At 41.0% G+C, this 19,481-nt stretch overlaps 1 protein-coding gene across 3 annotated transcripts; it reads right to left on the bottom strand.

The window, feature by feature from the left end:
* Nucleotides 1–71: 71 nt before the first annotated feature.
* LOC145455170 (uncharacterized) lies at nucleotides 72–12,686 on the bottom strand. Of its 3 annotated transcripts, XM_080333130.1 has the most exons (9): nucleotides 12,385–12,683; nucleotides 12,224–12,315; nucleotides 11,728–11,949; nucleotides 11,223–11,343; nucleotides 10,650–10,845; nucleotides 6,403–7,031; nucleotides 5,141–5,273; nucleotides 3,873–3,974; nucleotides 72–3,082 (listed from the first exon to the last, which is right to left on the bottom strand). In XM_080333130.1, the coding sequence occupies exons 1-9, from the start codon at nucleotides 12,462–12,464 to the stop codon at nucleotides 2,999–3,001; spliced, it is 1,659 nt and encodes a 552-aa protein (XP_080189256.1). In that variant the 5' UTR covers nucleotides 12,465–12,683; the 3' UTR covers nucleotides 72–2,998. The 3 variants fall into 3 exon arrangements, with proteins under 3 accessions (XP_080189256.1, XP_080189255.1, XP_080189257.1); XM_080333129.1 differs by having other exon boundaries at nucleotides 12,224–12,684; XM_080333131.1 differs by lacking the exon at nucleotides 3,873–3,974 and having other exon boundaries at nucleotides 12,224–12,686.
* Nucleotides 12,687–19,481: the final 6,795 nt, after the last annotated feature.

Genomic DNA, 19,481 nt, shown 5'->3' with positions numbered 1-19,481 from the left:
ACGATTTTGAAGTGTGGTCTCCATGGTTCCCAAGAAAAAATTGCTCATTATGGCCATTTGAGTGGATTCAACACAATGCGACTCCCGTGTGACGCCACAAGCGGTCTATTTTCAATGACCATTTATGAGTTTACAGAACGAGCCATCGCACGCTCCAGCCTTCAAAATGTAGAATTTTACGTATCAGCACTGTGTTACCATGTCTACCGCCCGCATTTACGAATTAAATGTAATGTTTATTGCCGGACCCATGTTCGGACGTGTCGCTCTTACTGAAAAGTTGTTTGCGATTCATCCTGTTTACATACGCCACTCCTAAAGTTATTTGCCGAGATGTAATACCGATGTTCAGCCACCGCATTTACAGTGATCAATCTCCGATCGCGAGACGACTTCGGTCCACAAGTTACACCTAGATAAACAGCCTCATCGGCCCTTTGTATTCCGACAGACCCACACCACGTGAAATCCTTTGACCTACAGCATGTGCTATTCACGGCTGTAAGGTATCGTTGACACAGGTCATATGGGTAATTGTGTGCTTAATGTTTGGTATGCGACATACATATGCCACTGTCAATTATTTTTTGACTGTCCGTCATGCAGGTTGTAAAGATTTACCTGTGGGGGCTACTTAAACATTGAGTTCGCCATTGGTCACGTCAAATGTCAAATCGTACTACCCCTTAGTTCACTCGTACACGTGATGGGGAAAGAGAATTCGGGTGGTATGTAACAATTGATTTAAGGTCCTGTAACAAAAAGTCAGCCATTGTCCGTGAGATACAATAGCTGACGACAACATTACTAATTTGTTTGGAATTAAGCTTGTCTAGCGAACACAAGATCCAATATAAAAGCTTTGTATCAAAATCTCTCTACAAGTAGGACGTCCGGATTATCAGTTGAACAATGGGATAAACTGAAAAAAATAAGATTACTAATTGAGTAGGAGTAGTATTGGCAACATCCCACAAAATAGATTTCGATGGAATTGGAACCCTTGCTGAACAGTGCGAATATTCTTACGAGAGGTGACACAGGTCTTAATTAAAGTAATCAAGGGTCAAAATGACTCGTCCTAGCCTTTACAGTATTTACGGTACAGTATTCTACACAATGTAGCAACGGCTAGATAATAGTTTGACTTATCGTCGCGATTGTAGCTGAGAAATAATTCACAATATACGCCCTTAGTGACCTTTGTGAACCACTGTCCAATAAGGAAGAACGGAGCATATACTAGCCTAACCATTACGGGTGCTTATTTTCTAAATTTTAAATTTCACGTGCTGTGGATTCGCCCCTCATGTTATATTAGTCGAATATCTCCAACGGCACGCTCCACACTCCACAGCTTATTCAATATCTATCAATGGCGCAAGTAAAGTAGGCCCACTTTTCTATTCACTACCCTCTTGTATTGCGGCGTCATCCCAACTCATCACTCCAAAAAACAAACGATTCGACAAGGGCGGTGCGTGCGAAGTTCGTTTTATCCTCTTCACAACGTACCATACTATGCATGCGCTGAGTAAGATGGATCTCAAGGATTTGTGAATTTAAACTTAATTTCATATACCCATCGCCGCGAATACAGCATTAACATTAGCAGATATGTTAAAAATTAGCTTCGTTAGCCTCCCGCGGCGAATATATAGCAAATCGTTATACCGCCCAATATACTCAACGGCCCTCATTCGGTTGCGAGTAAAGTCAACAATCGTTACCTATCAATCGAAGCACCCACTTCATCTGGCTAGAAAGCGCATATAGTAGGTTACTCCAATATCGTAGGAATTCCTATTGCAACGAACTCAAATAACACAGAAGGAGCTCTCAGTGAAGAGTCATAAGAAGTTTCTAATATAAGATGCATCGATTGATAGCTTTGTACCAATAATCTAATCCATATCACGACCATGAATAAAGTATATATCACATTTACCCTATATCCCCGAATAAAATATATCTACCAGAACACAAAAGAAATCTCACAGTACTTTAGCTCAGTTTAGTTCACTTTAATAATTTCATCATCTCAAAACACCGCATGATAGCAATGCAATGAAAGGGAGTCGAAACACTTGCCTTGCCTTGCCTTGCCTTGAATGTGGACAATGGACTTCGATATGCCCGACGACTGTCGGATTGGCCGTTGCCATGATAAGCCCCATAAATTCGGGATTTTAGGGCTTGTAAATTACAGTTTGTTTGCTCCAAGTAACCCGTCAATAGTAAAATTGTAGGTATCGGTGCTTTATCGACTGGTACTGTAACATACCACCCGGCTATTATGGCACGATGATAAAGCAACGTCACCATACGAAATAATATAATGCCAAGGTTACGACACACAGGAAATCCATATTGAAATAATAAGACTCAATCGAATATTTAAATTAATGCCACGATAATAATAAGAATCCATAACTGGTCATGGTAAATCGATTAAATAAATCCCTCGTAGTTCAATGCTTGCCAACGTTGAGGACGCGTATCACGGGTTCTTGGGAGCATATTAATATGTTGTATATTGTACAAGCATATTACGGGAGATGAAAGAAGAGTATAAGGATAGATCAAAAACCACGTTTCGCTGTCCGCCGCGTCACTAACGAATTTATATCATCGGAAATATGTAAATGTTAACGATTTTACATCACAATATACTATTGCAAATTGTGAATTCCATACAGTCTATATTTGCTTGAGCATTGGACTTAGGCAGGGCATACATGACAACCTACATATATACTACCCCGATTTCGGTTACTATTACAGCTTCAGCTGAATTGCCAGACGATTATATAATACATTATTATTATAGAACAACGTACCAATAAGTCAAATATTCGCAGAGAATCAAGGGATATACATTCACTACAGTCCTGTTTCGGTGGTGATTTTACAAGAAAAAAGTTGAATGCAACTTCTCGTATAACGTCCTTTGCGATTATTGTATAGTATATTAATCGCAGTATTATAAGAGTTGCTTTCAGTGCGAGTGATCTTCCCAACAGCTCGCATACTTCGGGTCGCCTGCGACGAACGGATGATCTGGCGGGAAGTTCGTGAACGCCTAAAAAGTCGATGAACCGTGAAAAGGTTGGAAATATGCCGCGTGACACGCTGGTGACATCTGACAAACTTGACGGATAAGTGATAGTACGCAAACGGAAAGAAGTCCAGAGTATGTTATATAATATATATTATATGCGCAATCTTAAAGAAGAAAATGAGAGTGCAGTCCAATCTCTGCAGTAAAACCAGTAGGGCCTATAGTATATATGCGTAATACTCAATAATATTCAATTATTCACAAATCACTGCGCTTAGTATACTATAATAGCCTACGTGAGCACGAGGTACGGAATGAATGCATATAACATTTAGATGTCAATACACAATGAAACTCCAAATCATTTCAACTATGCCGATTGCTAAAATATTCGCTCAAGTGGATCTAGTTTTACTCTATGGGCTCGCTCTATTACGAAGTGGTGAGTCCAATAAACAGGCCTCTAGAGTCTAGATACTTCACTACTTCACTGTCGCGGTAACGTATGGGATAGTGCTGTGGAGAAAGAGTCAACTCTACACCGTTTTATTACAGATATAATTGGTGTTGGGGCCTTATCTGGCGAGTGATTCTTACAATGTGAAAGACAGAAAAATCGTGCTGTATGTTTGGACATACATTAGCGACACTTGTCAAAACCTATATAATGGCTCTTATTTTCACGGTGCATATCGTACAAAGAGACATCGCTAACATGAATTTATACCCCGGCTATCGAATTTTGCGCGTCGCTAATTTTCTTGAATGTTCCAACTACAGAGATTGTGGTCGACATTCACTATATTCTAACCTCAATGCCGAAATAAAGTGTTGCAATAACGTTGAGAAGTACAAATGTCCTAGACATCAAGCAATCGAGGACTGCTGCAGCCGTTCGCCACTCCATTGCTTTCTGAATTCGACGACGAGAAATGAGCAATGTTATAACCAGCAGATGAGTAAGTGCACAATGCACATTGCACATGGATCATGTTGAAAATGATGATTTTCGAATTGTTTGAGACAGTTTTTAAACTGTTGTATATATTGTACAGAACAGGGGTCTCAAACACGCTGCCCGAGTCGAAATTTTGGATTTTGGATCCACTCTAAAATTTCCCCAAAAACCTGAAAATATACCCATCAAACGTAACTATCACAATCACTTTCAAACGCTGTCATGTGGTGGAAGATCTGCTAACGCGTCACTTCGCTTATTCATCATAGTAAAACAATGACCGGTACACGATTCCCGAGCCAACTGAAAATTGTGTCTTGGACGTGGACGTGTTCTTTCATGAAATTACTCGGACTGACTCGGTGATAAAATGAAAATGACTCGAGTTGACTCGGGCGAAACGTCAAAATCAGGGAAGGACTTGTTACTCGAAACGCCCTTATACTTCGTTACAACCAAGGACGCAACAAAATTTTCACGTGCTGTTATGGGAAACAGTAATATATCAAAAGGGTTAGCGTGGCGTTTTTCGCTCTTCAAGCAAGACGTTATGGTAAAAATTGGCATTATGTTGCCCCATTGATGTGTAGTTAGTTACATCTTAGGTGCTATTGGGACTCTCTATCCATTTTATTATCCCCAATTGAAGGTTGAGTAGCGTGGTGGTACGCTTTTAAGATATTATACCTATACGTTTGGCTAGTCAAATGTCCTCATTAGCTGCAATTTATAACGAGACAGCTTTTATGATAACATGATGCAACAACCCTGTCGCATGGTGTCTATATCTCAAAATTTTTACATATTATACGTACTCTCTACCAGGTCAAACAACAATTTTATTCAAATATTTAAAAAGGTGATTTTTTCGTGCTATAAATGAATTGCTACGATAGTAAATCACATTTTAACGATGTGTGCGGAATGTCAATCTGCAAGGTTCCGTCATACAAGGCTTACTTGAAAAAACGTTTACCCCGATTATTGATTCTGCAGCCCGAAATGAGGACCCCAAAGAAAAAAATGAAGAGACAATTCACAATAATCTCACCCATTCGTTAACTTCGGATTATTTCACAATGACTAGCACGACGAGAGAAAAAACTTAACTTGATGCGAACCCCATCATGTTCGTTTTTAAACTTGAAATGGCACGATATCTGATTGACAGCCGTGAAACACTGGTCCCAGTCTAGTGAACCACAAAGGTTTGAAGATGGCGCAACGTCGGCTTCCTCGGTTGATGATTTAACCCTGGAAGCAAGCATAGTTGGTTCCGCGGCGTATGTAAGAAGGCTAATACATATACGTTAGTTGACGAACAGCTCGTATGAGCCAGGAGGTAGTTAAAATAGTTAATGTGCAAATGAAATTTTACATGTCGCAATGTGGAAGAAATAAACAGTGCATTCATTTAGCGTAGCGAAATGCTTCTATTGTATATAGTACTATAGTTTATATTAATTTTGTGATTTCCATTCTTCGGTAACAAGGACGGAATTCCGGCTCCAGCATCGAGGTTGAATGCTGTTGCTGTCTCCGTTTTATCCGGCGCACGAAAATTAACTCTAAGATGAGTTTCCACAAAAGCTATATATCTATAAAATAGATGTGTCCTGTACAACTTGCTTGTGCTTGCAGTAGTGTCGATATTATGTATTTGACAGAATCTCGCCGGCTATCCGACAGACGACAGTCGACGAGCATTTACACTGTTCAGTGTCCACATTCAAGTCGAAATGCAAACAATATCTACTTAATCCTCTAGTTTACCGGACCATGACCGGACATATCGATTTCCCCATCCGACTCATGCCATCTTTTTTTGTCACCTGTCCTTTTATATTACCCTCTTTTACTTTTTATTCAGTGTGCAATGTGCATCTCCTTCTTTACATCGTCTAGGCCGGGTGCTGGGTGTCTGATTTCAAAGACTGCTCCAAGTCGTTTCGACACCTTCCTATCTTTCATTGTATCGCAGTCTTCTGGTGTATTGAATTTGAAATGATGATTGTAGCAATAAATTGAATTGAATTGAATAGGTAATAACGATTGGCTATAGCTGTTTCTGGGGTATTCTGTTCATTCGATCGCCTGCTACCTGACACCATCTTGCGGCTAATATTTATTGGCTTCTGATTCACAACAGAACGCGATTGATTTGCTTCTAATATACAGACAACTGAGACAAGTGCGCACTGCTCATACATAACAAATGAATCATGTCAATCACAGTTATGTCACGTCCTATAGTGCTGCTTCACACACCTTCCAATTCCAAAAGATTAATTTCTCATTTATTTAGACGCGAACTACGTCTTATGCACTTCACTACCCATTATAAGTTCTACTTGATGCCATAATAGCATGAAAAAAAAATTACCCGAGTGATGAGATGACGGAATCTCCAATGGAAGGGTGGAAGTTCGCCAATCCGACCGTGTCTGCACCGTTGCGTTCATCTGCAGATTTCGCGGTATTGAGATTTGTGCCCGCACCTACACTAACAAGATACGCCGAGTTAACGGATGGATCGAGTGCCGGATCAGAGACCTCATGGCCGACATTGAAATAGCACATGGTGTGAGCTGTACGACGGGCTTGAACTGATGACTCGTTTCGAAATACTGCGTTGTCGTTGCATGTCAACCTGGTATATTCACTTTGCCCAGAGCCACTCGAGGTACCATCGTGAAACGGAATTCGGGAGCTTCCTTCGCGATGAATAGAAACACGATGCTGATTAGGTCGCGGCGTAATTTTAATGGTGTGGGCCGTTTCCGACTTTTTTCCATTGAACCGTATAGTTTCCTCTTCATTTAAGATGCCACTTTTGACAAAACCCTTCCATTCTTCTTCCTGGATTTGTTGGGATATATTGCCTTGTTTCACAACACCCGCATAACGCATTTGCAGCGATACGGGACGTTGTCCGGGAAACAGACTACCGCGTCCGTTCTTCGGATCTCGTTCGATTTGAGATACATCCGCGTCCTCGTCTTCTCTGTTGTTCTGCGAATATATAGCCAACGCCAGTCCGCGTAACAATTATAGTTGACCACCGAATTCAAACCTTCGTTGTCACGGGTATGCAATATGTTTATGGCGCTATACAAGTAACCTACAGGTATACTACACTACGGACTATACAATACACCCATGACAATAGTGTCGTGTATTCGGACAAAAAGTATTGAAATCCCAGTTGTTAATATGGTATGAGGAATCGATGAATTTGTACTAGGATTGTCCGAGCGCCATATGTGTTATATTTTATTTGTATTGGGACCGCTCATATATTAGCTTTGGCTGCTCAACCATTCATATCGTGTCGCTCCTCACGATGGTCAGTGGTCAGTTCCCTGTTACAGATCGGCGATGACTGCATTAGGGTTACCATATTTTGGATATCTGAAAAGAGGACACTTTTTCCAAATTTTCAGACTCGCAATACCGGAGAAAAATCCTGAAAAATAGTCAATTTTTGCACTTCGTGGTCGGTTGACTATTTAAATAAAGTCAACTTTCTCGCTCAGCCCCCAAAATACAGTTTTCCTTTCACATTATCAGTTGGTTGACTATTAAAAAAAAATCAACTTTCTCAGCTCATCTCCCAATATAGCCACTGGAGCGTTACTTCAGTGCTGATTTACTGTATCTTAGTCAAATTTTGCCCTTTATTTAACCAAAATCTTAAAATAGAGGACATTCGGGCGTCCTCCGAGGTCACTTTCAAAAAAGTCAAAAAAGGGACAAATCCTCTTAACAGAGGACGTATCGTAACCAAAGTTCCCTCAAAGCTGCGCACGTGCGCAGTGCTGACACGGTCTCCGCGCACAGAAAATCTAAGTGGCGCACAAGAAATCAGTGTTGGGATCAAGTCACTACCTTCGAGTCACGAGTCATCTCGAGTCATTGCAGATTTTGACTCGAGTCAAGTCAAGTCAATCGATCTTCAAAGGTGACTCGAGTCAAGTCAAGTCACTCGTTTTTTGGAGGTGACTCGAGTCAAGTCGAGTCAAGTCAAGTCAAGTCACGACTCACGAGTCAAGTCAAATTGAATTTTCGATGTATGAGTGATGATTCAAAGTCATTACACTTTGCTAGCTGTGTGAAAGACAGATTAATTGATCAATGCTGATCATTTATCTTGAATCAAATAACGAATATCTAGTTAAATATACCTGCGAAAAGACGTTGTATCACTCATGCACACGTAGAACTGTTAATAAAATACGTGAGTAACTGGACAGTCACATGCTACAGTCAGTTATTATCAGCCAAAATATAGGACATAATCAACATCTATACATCCGTGAGTAAATAAACGCCCAAACTATATTTGTTTGAATCAAATCATACATAAAGGTTGGTAAAGGTGAGCATTGCGCAACGTAAGCATTGATCCGTCTAAGAAACAGAGACACATTGCTATTTAGAGTAATCTTCTACTACAAGGGTCGGCAACCTACGGCCCGCGGGCCGGATCCGGCCCGCCAAGCGAAATCGTCCGGCCCGCGACAAAATAATCAGTTACCACAAGAATACGGCCCGCCGTTTCGCAATGAGCTCCGATCTGCAGCGCAGCGCTGCTTGGAAAGAATGCGGCATTGCTACGATATAAGTAGCCTACGTCGTATTAGTCTATTGTTACGCCATAGCACTGGTTCGATTGACAAGTATCTCGTACTAAAAGTAGGAGATGGAGATTGTCTGTAGAGTAGACTAGACCAGTGCTTATCAAGCGGGTGTATCGCGCATCCGAAGGTATACCATAGTTTTTAAAGGGTTTGCCACTGTGCTGGGGTGTGACAATAAAGGTGCCGTTCCTCTGCTCAAGAACGCTTGAAACATCTCAGGCGCAATGACAAAATCTCAAACTTTCCCTGCTTCATCACAGATAACTAGCCTCAGGTTATCGTCTGTAGTTTAATTCACCAGAAGACATTGCACGCCAAGACAGCAAACCTGAATAGCGTTTTTGACACTATGGTGAAGTTGATTTTGTCTCACAAACTGAATCACCGACAGTTTCTCCAGATGAATCAATATGACGATGTTCTGTATATCTGCCATGCTCGCGCATTAAGTCGAGCAGCTATGCTTGCACGAGTGTATGAACTGAGAAATGAAATAGCAACTTTCCTTGAAAATACAATCATCGTCGACTCATAGTCTTGTAATCGAAAATGGGTATCTAATATTGCTTTCGTAGTACATTTAACGTCACATATAAACAAATTGAATTTGCAACTTCGCAGGGGGAAAGCAACTGAATACATGAGATGTTGAGGCGCATTAGAAACAAAACTGCGACTCTGGTAATGTCAATAGTACAAATAACATCATGCCCACTTTTCTATACTGGAGGAGAGTAAACCTAGCACCAGAACTATACATTTGTAACTGTGATACGAAATTCAATTACTGAATTTCCACCCGCATTTCCGACATTCGTACAAAATAAATTCTGAATACTCAGTACTCCGTTTAATGTGGACGCCAATACCATTGCCTAAAAATTACAAATGGGCCCTCTGGAAATGCGATGCAATTGAATTGAATGACAAATTTTGTACAAAAAGAATATCGCTGCATGACTTTGATAAAGGGTAGGCTACGCTATCAAAATGGGTCTTTATCACAGCTTGACCAACAATGCAAAAGAAAGGGTATCCACTTTTGGTAGCACGTACGCATGTCAACAGTAGTTTTCAGCAATGAAATTCACGAAGAGCAAGCTAAGATCACTTATTCCAACGCCCATTTGGAATATGGTCCGATTCTGGCTTCATCTGACTTGTTACCAGAAGTTGAAAACCTTTAACAAAGCAAGCTGCGCCAAGTGTCACATTTATCCTGCGGTGTTGAGGTGTAAATACATGTGTTTTGCTCATTTTGTGATTTGTATGATTGACATTGCAGCAATGTAGGGTAATATACCGAAGTGAGCGTTAAATATAGTATTAAGAAAAATTCCGGCCCGCCAAAAAGTTGTGCACTCGAAATTTGGCCCGTGACTAGCAAAAGGTTGCCGACCCCGGTTCTACTACTACTACTACTACTACTAATACGACAACGCAAGCTGTGATACTTTAGTTTGCGGTCTATTTATTTGTGACCTAACAATCGAGGATCAGTGTATCGTACGATCAGTGAATGACTGGTTGCTCTCACAAGTGACACCGGCGTATCTCGAACAATCCGAACATGCACAAGATACAGTGATTTATTCGACACCGTTTACTTGATGACTTGAAATTGACTCGTAAATTTTGCTCCGAGTCACGAGTCAATGCGCATTTTTGAAGCTTCGAGTCAAGTCAAGTCATTTTTCCAAAGTGACTCGAGTCTAAGTCAAGTCATACGAAAAAGTTGACTCGAGTCTGACTCGAGTCAAGTCATGACTCGAGTCATCCCAACACTGCAAGAAATACGAAGTGATGACCTTTTTTTAGTCGTTAAACACTGTTGTCCAAGGGTCTGCGCAGTGAGTTGGTGAGTGTGCGCAGACTCGTCGAAAATTAGAGGGAACATTCATCGTGACCCTAGACTATAAACTATTATGATGTTGAATAGGTTTAGTACCACGTATTTGCAATACATTGGATTTTAGGTACATGCTATTACCCTGGAATAAACTTTAGTTAGAGTAGCGTTCCCCGCAAGGGTCGATTGGCTAAGATCACGGAGGCTTCGTCGCAGGCTTTGGATCCGGTGATTCATGCCTATCAAGGGCGGTATGACAGTAAGGAAAATGTAACGAAATCTCGGCCCCATTTCTCGAGTCAACTTTGACGAATGGTACACGTTCGATAACAAGACACTACAAAAAGAAAATGAATATTGATTATTGGTTTTTATTCGGGGGACACATACATGCGCAAGCGGTGGAAATGGAAATGGGTCAAATGTCATTTAACAATAATAGTCTAAATCAACGCAATTATTGATTAAATAATAATGTTTCTGCAAAGCCATGTGTGAAAATTGGCGCAGCTAAGATTCTAATCTGCTTATAAGCATTTTTCCCTCATCGTGAGAGCATATAGTTTAAAAAAACTTGGATTACAGGAGCATCCCCTCGTAGCAGTAGGTTTCAAATCCAGCAATAATGTTATACCTAGATATAATTATTCATGGAGTAATGTGGAACGACATTCCACTGGTGCTATACAAATTATAAATTAATTTATAAATTACCTGAATATCACGGATGCAGTGACCATGCCCATGGTGAATAGCAAGTACGCGCCTATCACGGGAATCGCTAGCGATGTTTCTGGAACTCGTTTCGCCAACAGAAGAAGGTAGACCGGCAAACCTAAATGTTAATCAGTCCGTCAACCAAAGTAGGAAATTAAAGTCGGGGCTCTGGCTATAGTCAGCTGTTGTGCTGTTTCCCCGGCAATTGGCATTGATCAAAATATTAAAAAAGTTTTCTTTTGTCCAACAATGTTTCAGGTGACTAATATATCGTCATTGTTGCGTGAATGCATCCACTGTGCACAACACACGAGGTCGCAGTGTAGCCGCTCGATAGATTATAGATTCCGATAATTAGGCCAATAAGAGACTAAAGAGGACGGTATCAAAATGGTTAGTTGGATACCCGACACATATCAGCATATGCCACACAATGAATAACGACATCAGTTAAGCATTGGAAACTTGCGACTATATCCATTTCAAATATTCTTAGACTCACCAAGCAAAAGTGAAATACTCATATTCGTCTTCTCGCAGCTCTCATTAGGAAGAGAAAATGCACCCACCGAGAGACAGGAAATAATCATGCATGGCACCAAAATATGCACGATGTAAAAAAGCGGTTTTCTTCTGATAATCAAATACATCGTGATTCCTTGACTCTCATACATTGATCGCTTCGTATTTTGCGTAACCGGGCAATGAATGATTTCCCATTCTCCTAAACAAGTGCATCAGTGTCAGTGGTGGGGGCAGCTGCATGCCCAAGTTTAGATTCTACATCCACAGTCAATCTGGCGTGGATATTAAAGTTAAGTACATCGATGTCATGGTAAACAGTTTATCAATATTGTATTGTGTTATAAGATGACTTAACAAAATAGATAACGCCGATATTTACTGGTCAGATCCGTACAGGGACTCTGTTGCCCCCTCCCAAAATGTATATGTGGCTTCTGTGTAGTCCTGATTCTTATAGCACAAAACGAACTAACCATTGTCTGTATACGCAGCTTTGTCCACAACAACCTTATCGTACGCAGAAAAAAGGAATATATCATCAGTATCATATCCGTAACTCTGAAATCTGAACACAAAGCCCTGCCACGTTTGAGTTGTATAGGGCAAATGGCGGCTACGCACTGTGATTACTGACCGAAGTGAACAGTTCTGCCAATCGAACGGAAAGTATTTTACTTGGATACTGCATGAACTCTTGTAAATCGCAGGAGGCATCCATTCGACTTCGCCGGTGTGCTTCACCAGAGCGTTCACGGGGGTTGATGTGTCGTATTGACCGTCGAGGCTAAAAAGAATATATCTACACAAATCGTGAATTGAAATGTCTTTGAATACTGTCTGCTTTGTTTATTGGCATTTTCGTGCGTCAGTATCAGGTATCCATATTCCTCTCGCATATAATATAGCCTAATCAACTATCATCACCAATGTCCGTGTGCTATAGGCCTAGGTTATGCCATTATAGCAGGGGCCGACAACCTTTCGTATGAAGCGAATTGTGAAAAATATACCAACTAGCGAGCCAAGCATGTTTCATTTTGTCATATTTAGCGTTTCAAGCAAGAAATCACACCGGCCACCTGTCTGCAGCTGGCAACGGCATCGATTACGTCAGTGATTGGTGCTGCATTGGTTTCGAAGGGTATACATTTTGGTCGCCTAAATGTCCGCAATGTGTGCACCATTTAAATTTAGTCGCGTATAATGATTGATCTTCTGTGGCTGCCTTGATCGTTTCCAAGTATACTGTGTTCGGTACCTTAGCCAATAACTGACAGGCTCATCAAAGATTTTATGATGAGATATGGCCTGCTGATAACAATGTGCCAACCCCTGTAAATCATTTTGGCAACGCACACAGCGTGTCGTGTTTTGCCGGATTCGCTATAGCGCATCACATGAGCGCTGTCATGCCCCATGACTTGAGCGATCATGGTGCTACCAGCGCAGTAATCATTCATTTATGCCAGTGTTGCCTATTTGGCGATTTTCGAGCTAGATCTAGCGTTTTTTCATCCGGTTTAGCGCCAAAAAATATGGATCTAGCGCCTAGCGATAATTCTAGCGATTTTTGAAAAAGTATTTAGCGATTATTTAGCGCTTTTTTACCCAAAATAACCACTAAAGATCAGTTCTGGCCGAGGATTGCATTGGCTATACCGGTCACCAGAGTGCGGACTCCGATGATGTATAATTATAAATTTCTAATCTACGAATAGATAGTAGATACGCAACTCCTGGCGGTTACGCATGGGCAAACAGTGTTTCTTCTTGCTGAGCATAATTGTCTTGTCAGTGCTACATCTGGAGAGCTGAGTGCTGAAATTTAATATAATTTGCCATGATCGAAAGCTAGTGTCGCAGTGATTTCGAAAATACAAAATAAAATCTCGTCATGACAATGGAACCATGCGCCCCGAAACAGCCCTCAAAGCCCGAAAATCGGCATTGCTTCATCAATGGCACCGCCGCAACGCAATTACCATAACAATGACCAATTTCGTCCAGCGAGTATATTCTGATCAATGGCGATTTTCAGACTTTGGGGGCTGTTTTGAGGTCGTTCCATTGTCTTGACAAGAATATAATTCGTATTGTCGGAATCAGTGTGACACTAGCTTTCGCTTAAGACCAGATTAATTAAATTGCATACCCCGGGTTGGTCCTCGGATTATTTTCTTAAGGTCTGTACTTATAGTGGCTGGCAAACACGGTTCAAGTCGCGTTGTGTCGGGTCAAGTCGCATGTCGCGTACACGTGTGTCAAGTCACATGTCGTGTGCGAGTACTCCCAACACAGTTTAGAGAAGTCAAGCGCATTTCCATCGTACATCGCATAACGTATTCACGGACGCATCGAGCAAGGCACGCTTATATAGTGAGCGGTTATGCCTGCAAACCTGGTCGGTGGTCACGTATAGCGATCATTGCGCAAAGCGATCTGCTTTATAGAAATGCGCTGCACGTTTTGTCCCGCTTAGAGAAGACTATTACGTATTATGAACTAGAAATATGATAAGTGACTTAGGCCCCAGACGAGTGAAATATAGCTGAGAAGAATGTATTGCTATATTGATCCAATTTAACACCTTTGGCAATTAATGCGGATTTTGCGCTATTTTTTAGCACTTTTTTTCTCAATATTTAGCGACATCTAGCGATTTTTGACACCTGTTTTAGAGATTTTCTCCCATCCGTAGTTGGCAACACTGATTTATGCATCTGACCTTACCTAGTGAGGATCGCTGTAGTTTATTGTGTCACCGCTAGTCGGGATATTGTTAATAAAAGCCTACCATAAGCTCATTGGTCTGGTTCATCACACAGCTCATGGATTCTCATGTTGCCGAACGCGTGTCTCGCATTGTGAAAATGCCCTTGGCCAAAATGCTGGTTCCTATAAAATATTCGCAATCCCACAGGCTGCACAGTGCACACTGCACATACAAGCACAATAGCACATGCACACTCCTGGGATAAAGCATCCAAACGGTTTCATACGATATTAGGTTGCCGTATACATATTTTAGTGGGTTTCCCCAAAGCAAGAAATTATGTCGCGGTAAATCGCGAGGAGCGCGAAAAAAATATGTCTAGGATATAAAAAAAAAACTGCCCCAAAAGACATTGCATTATGTTGATTTATCAAATAATTTTAGCTTTTTCCATTTTGATAACTTATGTGACATGTTTTGCAACAAACATGGTTATAATATGACGTGTTCGTCAAATCATTTGGCGTGCCATGAAAAATCATCTCGCGTGTCACAAATGCCACGGGTGCGGGGGTTTGCCGACCCCTGCATAAGAATCGCGTCAATCGAACCCGTCAGATTCTGCGGAACAGTATCTCTCATTCATCTATCTCGCTATATTGTAGAAATTCCCAAGTTCGCTCCAATTCGCCCTCTTATCAAAAGATAATATAATAGAATAACATCTTCATATTTGGATTGATAAGGATAGGTCCTATCCAATCTTCTCTCAGCTATCAGCGACAGGCATCCGCAATAAACATCAAACCTCACACGCCCTGCTAGTGCTAAGTGCCTGAATAATAGTAGGCCTATTACTATATTGATTGTAGAAATAATGGGTGTATAGGATTTTTCTTGGTCACAAAAAGCCCCGGAATCCTAATTATTGGGCGTTAAATCCTGGTGACAAACGTACCAGTTGACATCACTGAACACTGTGGACAGCCTATCTAAATATATCTCAAGAGTATGAGTGGATTCGAACATGTCCAGGAAAATAAACACGGGACTGTGGCTTTTATTTTCTATACCACCTTAAACGCGCCCTGACTCTTCGGGTTATGCTGATCGTAGCTGACTGTAGGGCTGCGAGTAAGAAAGGTTCTTTGGCCAGTGCCAGTAGCCACTCCAATATATGGTTCTCCTTATGACTCGAAAGGACCTGCACGTGCGATCAAAACATTCCTATCGAAAAGAACCAATCTAGAAGTTAATACATCAGCTCCATTGCGTCTTCGTTGTAAGATTGCAATGTGTTCACGTTCAGCAATACAACTATAAAATTAAGAGGGACCACATCGCTATATCAAATATAATAGAGAACGAGACTGCGTTGAACACTATATTTCGCAGGTAATGCGGAGGCTGTTGTTATAGCATTCATGATGTGTATCGACTACTTTGGTCATGGTCATACACCAGGCCGATATTTTGTCACTTTAATTAGAACACCATGAGATTGCGATATGATGAAAAGGTATATGGGAAGGTGTCGAAACGACTTGGATTAGTCTTCCAAATCAGGGAATTATTAATAAACTGAACTTGCATATTGAATGCGAAAATGCGCTGTGTTATATCGTATCATATTTACAACCTAGCATACTTGTTGTTGAGTGCGACGTCCGGTTTCCAGACAAAATCAGACGGTATTCTCATAATTTCCATTCCCTCGAAGTCCCGAGAGTTCCACCGTAATCTAGAATCATTCCAATTCAGGGTAACATATTGAGATGTTGTCATTTCCTCCGACTTTTCGTCGACACTTCAAGAAAGCACATGTGATGGTATAGAACATTTTGGCTACTAACAGAGCTCAGCTGTAGGTTTTACCTAATGAGTTGAAGTAAAGTTACGATGAACTGGACACGGACAGCCTCGTTCACTTTTGTTAAGGGTTGCACGTGCTTCGTGTAGTTCTTGAATAAGAATTCTACCAACTTTTCTTCCACCACCGAACCTGCGCCCAGAAAAAAATTGCGAATCATAAATTATTCCCGCGTGGCTTACGATGTAAATTAAGAGCATGGTTCCGAAACAGAAGGAGACTGTACAAAGGCTTTAAGGATGGTAAGACAGGCAAAGGGGGCATGAGAGCATCCCTGTTTACGGAACTGCTCAGAGTCAGAGAGGTTATAGTTAGTTCGGCCGGCCGTATCAGTTGGATCATGTCAATAATGGATGTAACGGTGAACTCATTCTTAACTTTAAACAACGTAGCCAGCATTCATACAATACGTAGGCGATGTCTTTTAAGAGCATAGAGCCTGTCAAATGAAAGCACTGCACTTATACTTACATTCACTTACTAAGGCCTGGCCTACTATAATTTCAAACTAGAACAAGAACTACTCACGCAATCTGCAACTAACCAGGCCTAACTAAACACAATTAACTATAGATTCGATTCCTACATTGATTTTTGTTTTACCGAATTGGCTTTTCCACATGAACATCAGTAGAAGTTTGGAGTGAGGGGGGTTGTCAACCCCAAAATAAGCCACGCCACTGGTAGCAAAGTGATGACTCTGATCTGGCAGTGGCCGTAAGAACATCACACAACAGAATACCGATATCACGATTCACGCCGATACGTGTTTTCTGTAGTTGTCTGGCAACTATAATTCTTTATTAAACGCACAACAATATAGAACTATACTGACTCAGGGATATATAGAGTTCTATATATCCCTGTACTGACTTTTTAAAGTCCTTAACTAGAACTACTGAAGAACATAATAATAGTTGACAGTCAACTTACTAGATTTGTAGTTTGTATAAAATAGGGTTACCGCATTTTAGAGTCGGGAAAGGAGGACACTTTTACAAAATTTTCAAACTTAGAATAACGGAAGAAAATCTTGAAAAAATGGTAAATTTTTTCCATTTCGTGGTCGGTAGACTAAAAATAAAAAGTAAAAAAGAGTCTACTTTCCGGGTCAGCTCCCGAAATAGCCGTGGAGCGTTGCCTCAATGCTCATTTACTGTATGTCAGTCGAATTTTGCCCTATATTTAACCAAAATTCTCAAAAAAGAGGACAAAATCTCAAGGAGGACATTTTCAAAAACCTGAAAAAAGAGGACAAATAGTCATAAAGGAGGGCGAATGGTAACCCTAGGACTAATTGCCGCTGGAGGTGACTATCATACCCGAGCGAGCTAACGAATATAGGCCTATACACGCACCCACTTACCCGCGCAGGTATAGACGAAAACAGTTAAAACCCCTACACATATACAATTGGACAGCTTCATAGTAGGCATCCGTTAGTATCCGAACTCAATTATAGTGATCAACTGCATTGGCGGAGTACACAAATACAACAGTCTTTATTTTCAGCCGCAGCTTCTTTTTTCAATTCACATACAAAAATTATTCGATCAATATACGTTCACGTCCATGAACTCACGTCGCGGGCAAACTTATTAAGCTATTTTCTCATGGCATTCAGATAATAATAATCAATCGATTGCAAGTGACGAACAACTCAGAGATTATGTAGAAGCAGACGCGCGACGAAGAGATGGACTATACATATTCAGAAATCGATGCTCTTTCACTGCGGAGTGCTGCTATAATAATCGACAATGCCTGCCTAGCGTAGGGTTGCCATACGTCCGGAATTTCACTGTTCAAGCTAGCGTCCGGGAGGAATTTCTAAAATATGCTAAATGTCCGGAATTTTGAAGACTTGACGTAGGCTCATAATTTTTTCGTAAATCAACATAAAAACATTATTTTTGGGACTATTTATGCTGATGCATGATATTTTTCTTCGCGCTGCGCGCGATTTACTATAACATTTATTGATTTTAATATGGAGACTACAACCCTCGCAAAAACTGCAATAAAATATAAATAAAAACGACTTTCATTACTGGAATATAAGCCTAATTGTAATCGCAATTATAGGAGAACGGTATATTCCTAGAGATCGTTAAGGCCGTTTAAATGCTTTATTCAAAGATAGTGGTTCCAAACGTGGGCGTCGTTTGGCTTTATTCTGGGGTTTGCGAGGTTCCAAAATTGCCCGTGAGTAAGTCCGGGAAAAGTTGCTGACTTCTTTTAGTAATCAGTTCGTCAAATTTTGATCTGGGCCACGGAACATTTTCAAATTGGAGATGGAGTCGCGATCATAAAATGTTGGAAACCACTGGATCGGTTACCCAACATACTGCCACATACTACTGAATCGGATCGTGACCAGCTCTGGTCTATGAGCAAAGCTTTTCTAGCGCGACGTCATAACTCATGTTGAAATCCACTAGTGGGCGCTGAAGAGTGTCCGTAATTTGGTAACCCCAGCCTAGCGTCGAGATGGAGCAGAATCCGAGAAGGAAATCGATCTTTCACGCATCGGATGCAACCTCAAACCCGATTGCCAAGTACTGCATCTTCATGGCGTCAATTACTACAAAACTGCTTGTATACTCCTATCAAGCATTTATCCTTTCTCAGACCATGTGATCAGATTCACCGGTACCCACAGTTGATGGAGGGGGTGTTTTCGAAAACTTAGGGCAAGTTATGAATGATGATGGATCTTCGGGTGGGCCAATATTAGACACTTTGTTGCATGCTGTTATTACTTGACCTCCCATCGGGATTGTCGGTGTCGATTACAAGTTGGTATTTCTATATATGGGCCGCCTATTTTCCTCTGCTGTCCGCATCTGTACTATAGGGCTCAGATTGCAATGGACGCCACTATATGAAAATTACAAAATGATTTCGTATTTTTGTCCACGCCCGCAAGTTGCCCACCAATGGTGTAAGCATATGCCGGAGGCGGGAAGAAAGGAAGTAGGCCTACTTCCACCATATTGGAGTACTCAAGTAAGCTTTACCTACTTGAACTACATACTGATGTGGTTGTTCTAGACTAGTTCCACTCAACACGACTTCCTTTTCACACTGTGAACTTTAAGGAGTGTAAAGTAGCTGCAAGATAAGTTTGTACCACTTTCAGTGAAAT

This window comes from Botryllus schlosseri, chromosome 14, assembly GCF_051294905.1.
Source record: "Botryllus schlosseri isolate E-star chromosome 14, Bs_hap1, whole genome shotgun sequence".
In the NCBI taxonomy this organism is placed as follows: domain Eukaryota; kingdom Metazoa; phylum Chordata; class Ascidiacea; order Stolidobranchia; family Styelidae; genus Botryllus; species Botryllus schlosseri.
The sequence above is the reverse complement of the archived record's forward strand: the minus strand, read 5'-3'. Positions and strand labels throughout refer to the sequence as shown.

Excerpts from the sequence above, each read along its gene's own strand:
- LOC145455170 (XM_080333129.1), bottom strand. The coding sequence starts at position 12,464 with ATGCCTCCTGCGATTTACAAGAGTTCATGCAGTATCCAAGTAAAATAC. Across the intron at positions 11,950-12,223 it reads AGCTGCGTATACAGACAATG|GAGAATGGGAAATCATTCAT; the intron begins GTTAGTTCGTTT and ends GCACTTGTTTAG. Across the intron at positions 3,083-3,872 it reads CACTTTATTTCGGCATTGAG|GCGTTCACGAACTTCCCGCC; the intron begins GTTAGAATATAG and ends TCGACTTTTTAG.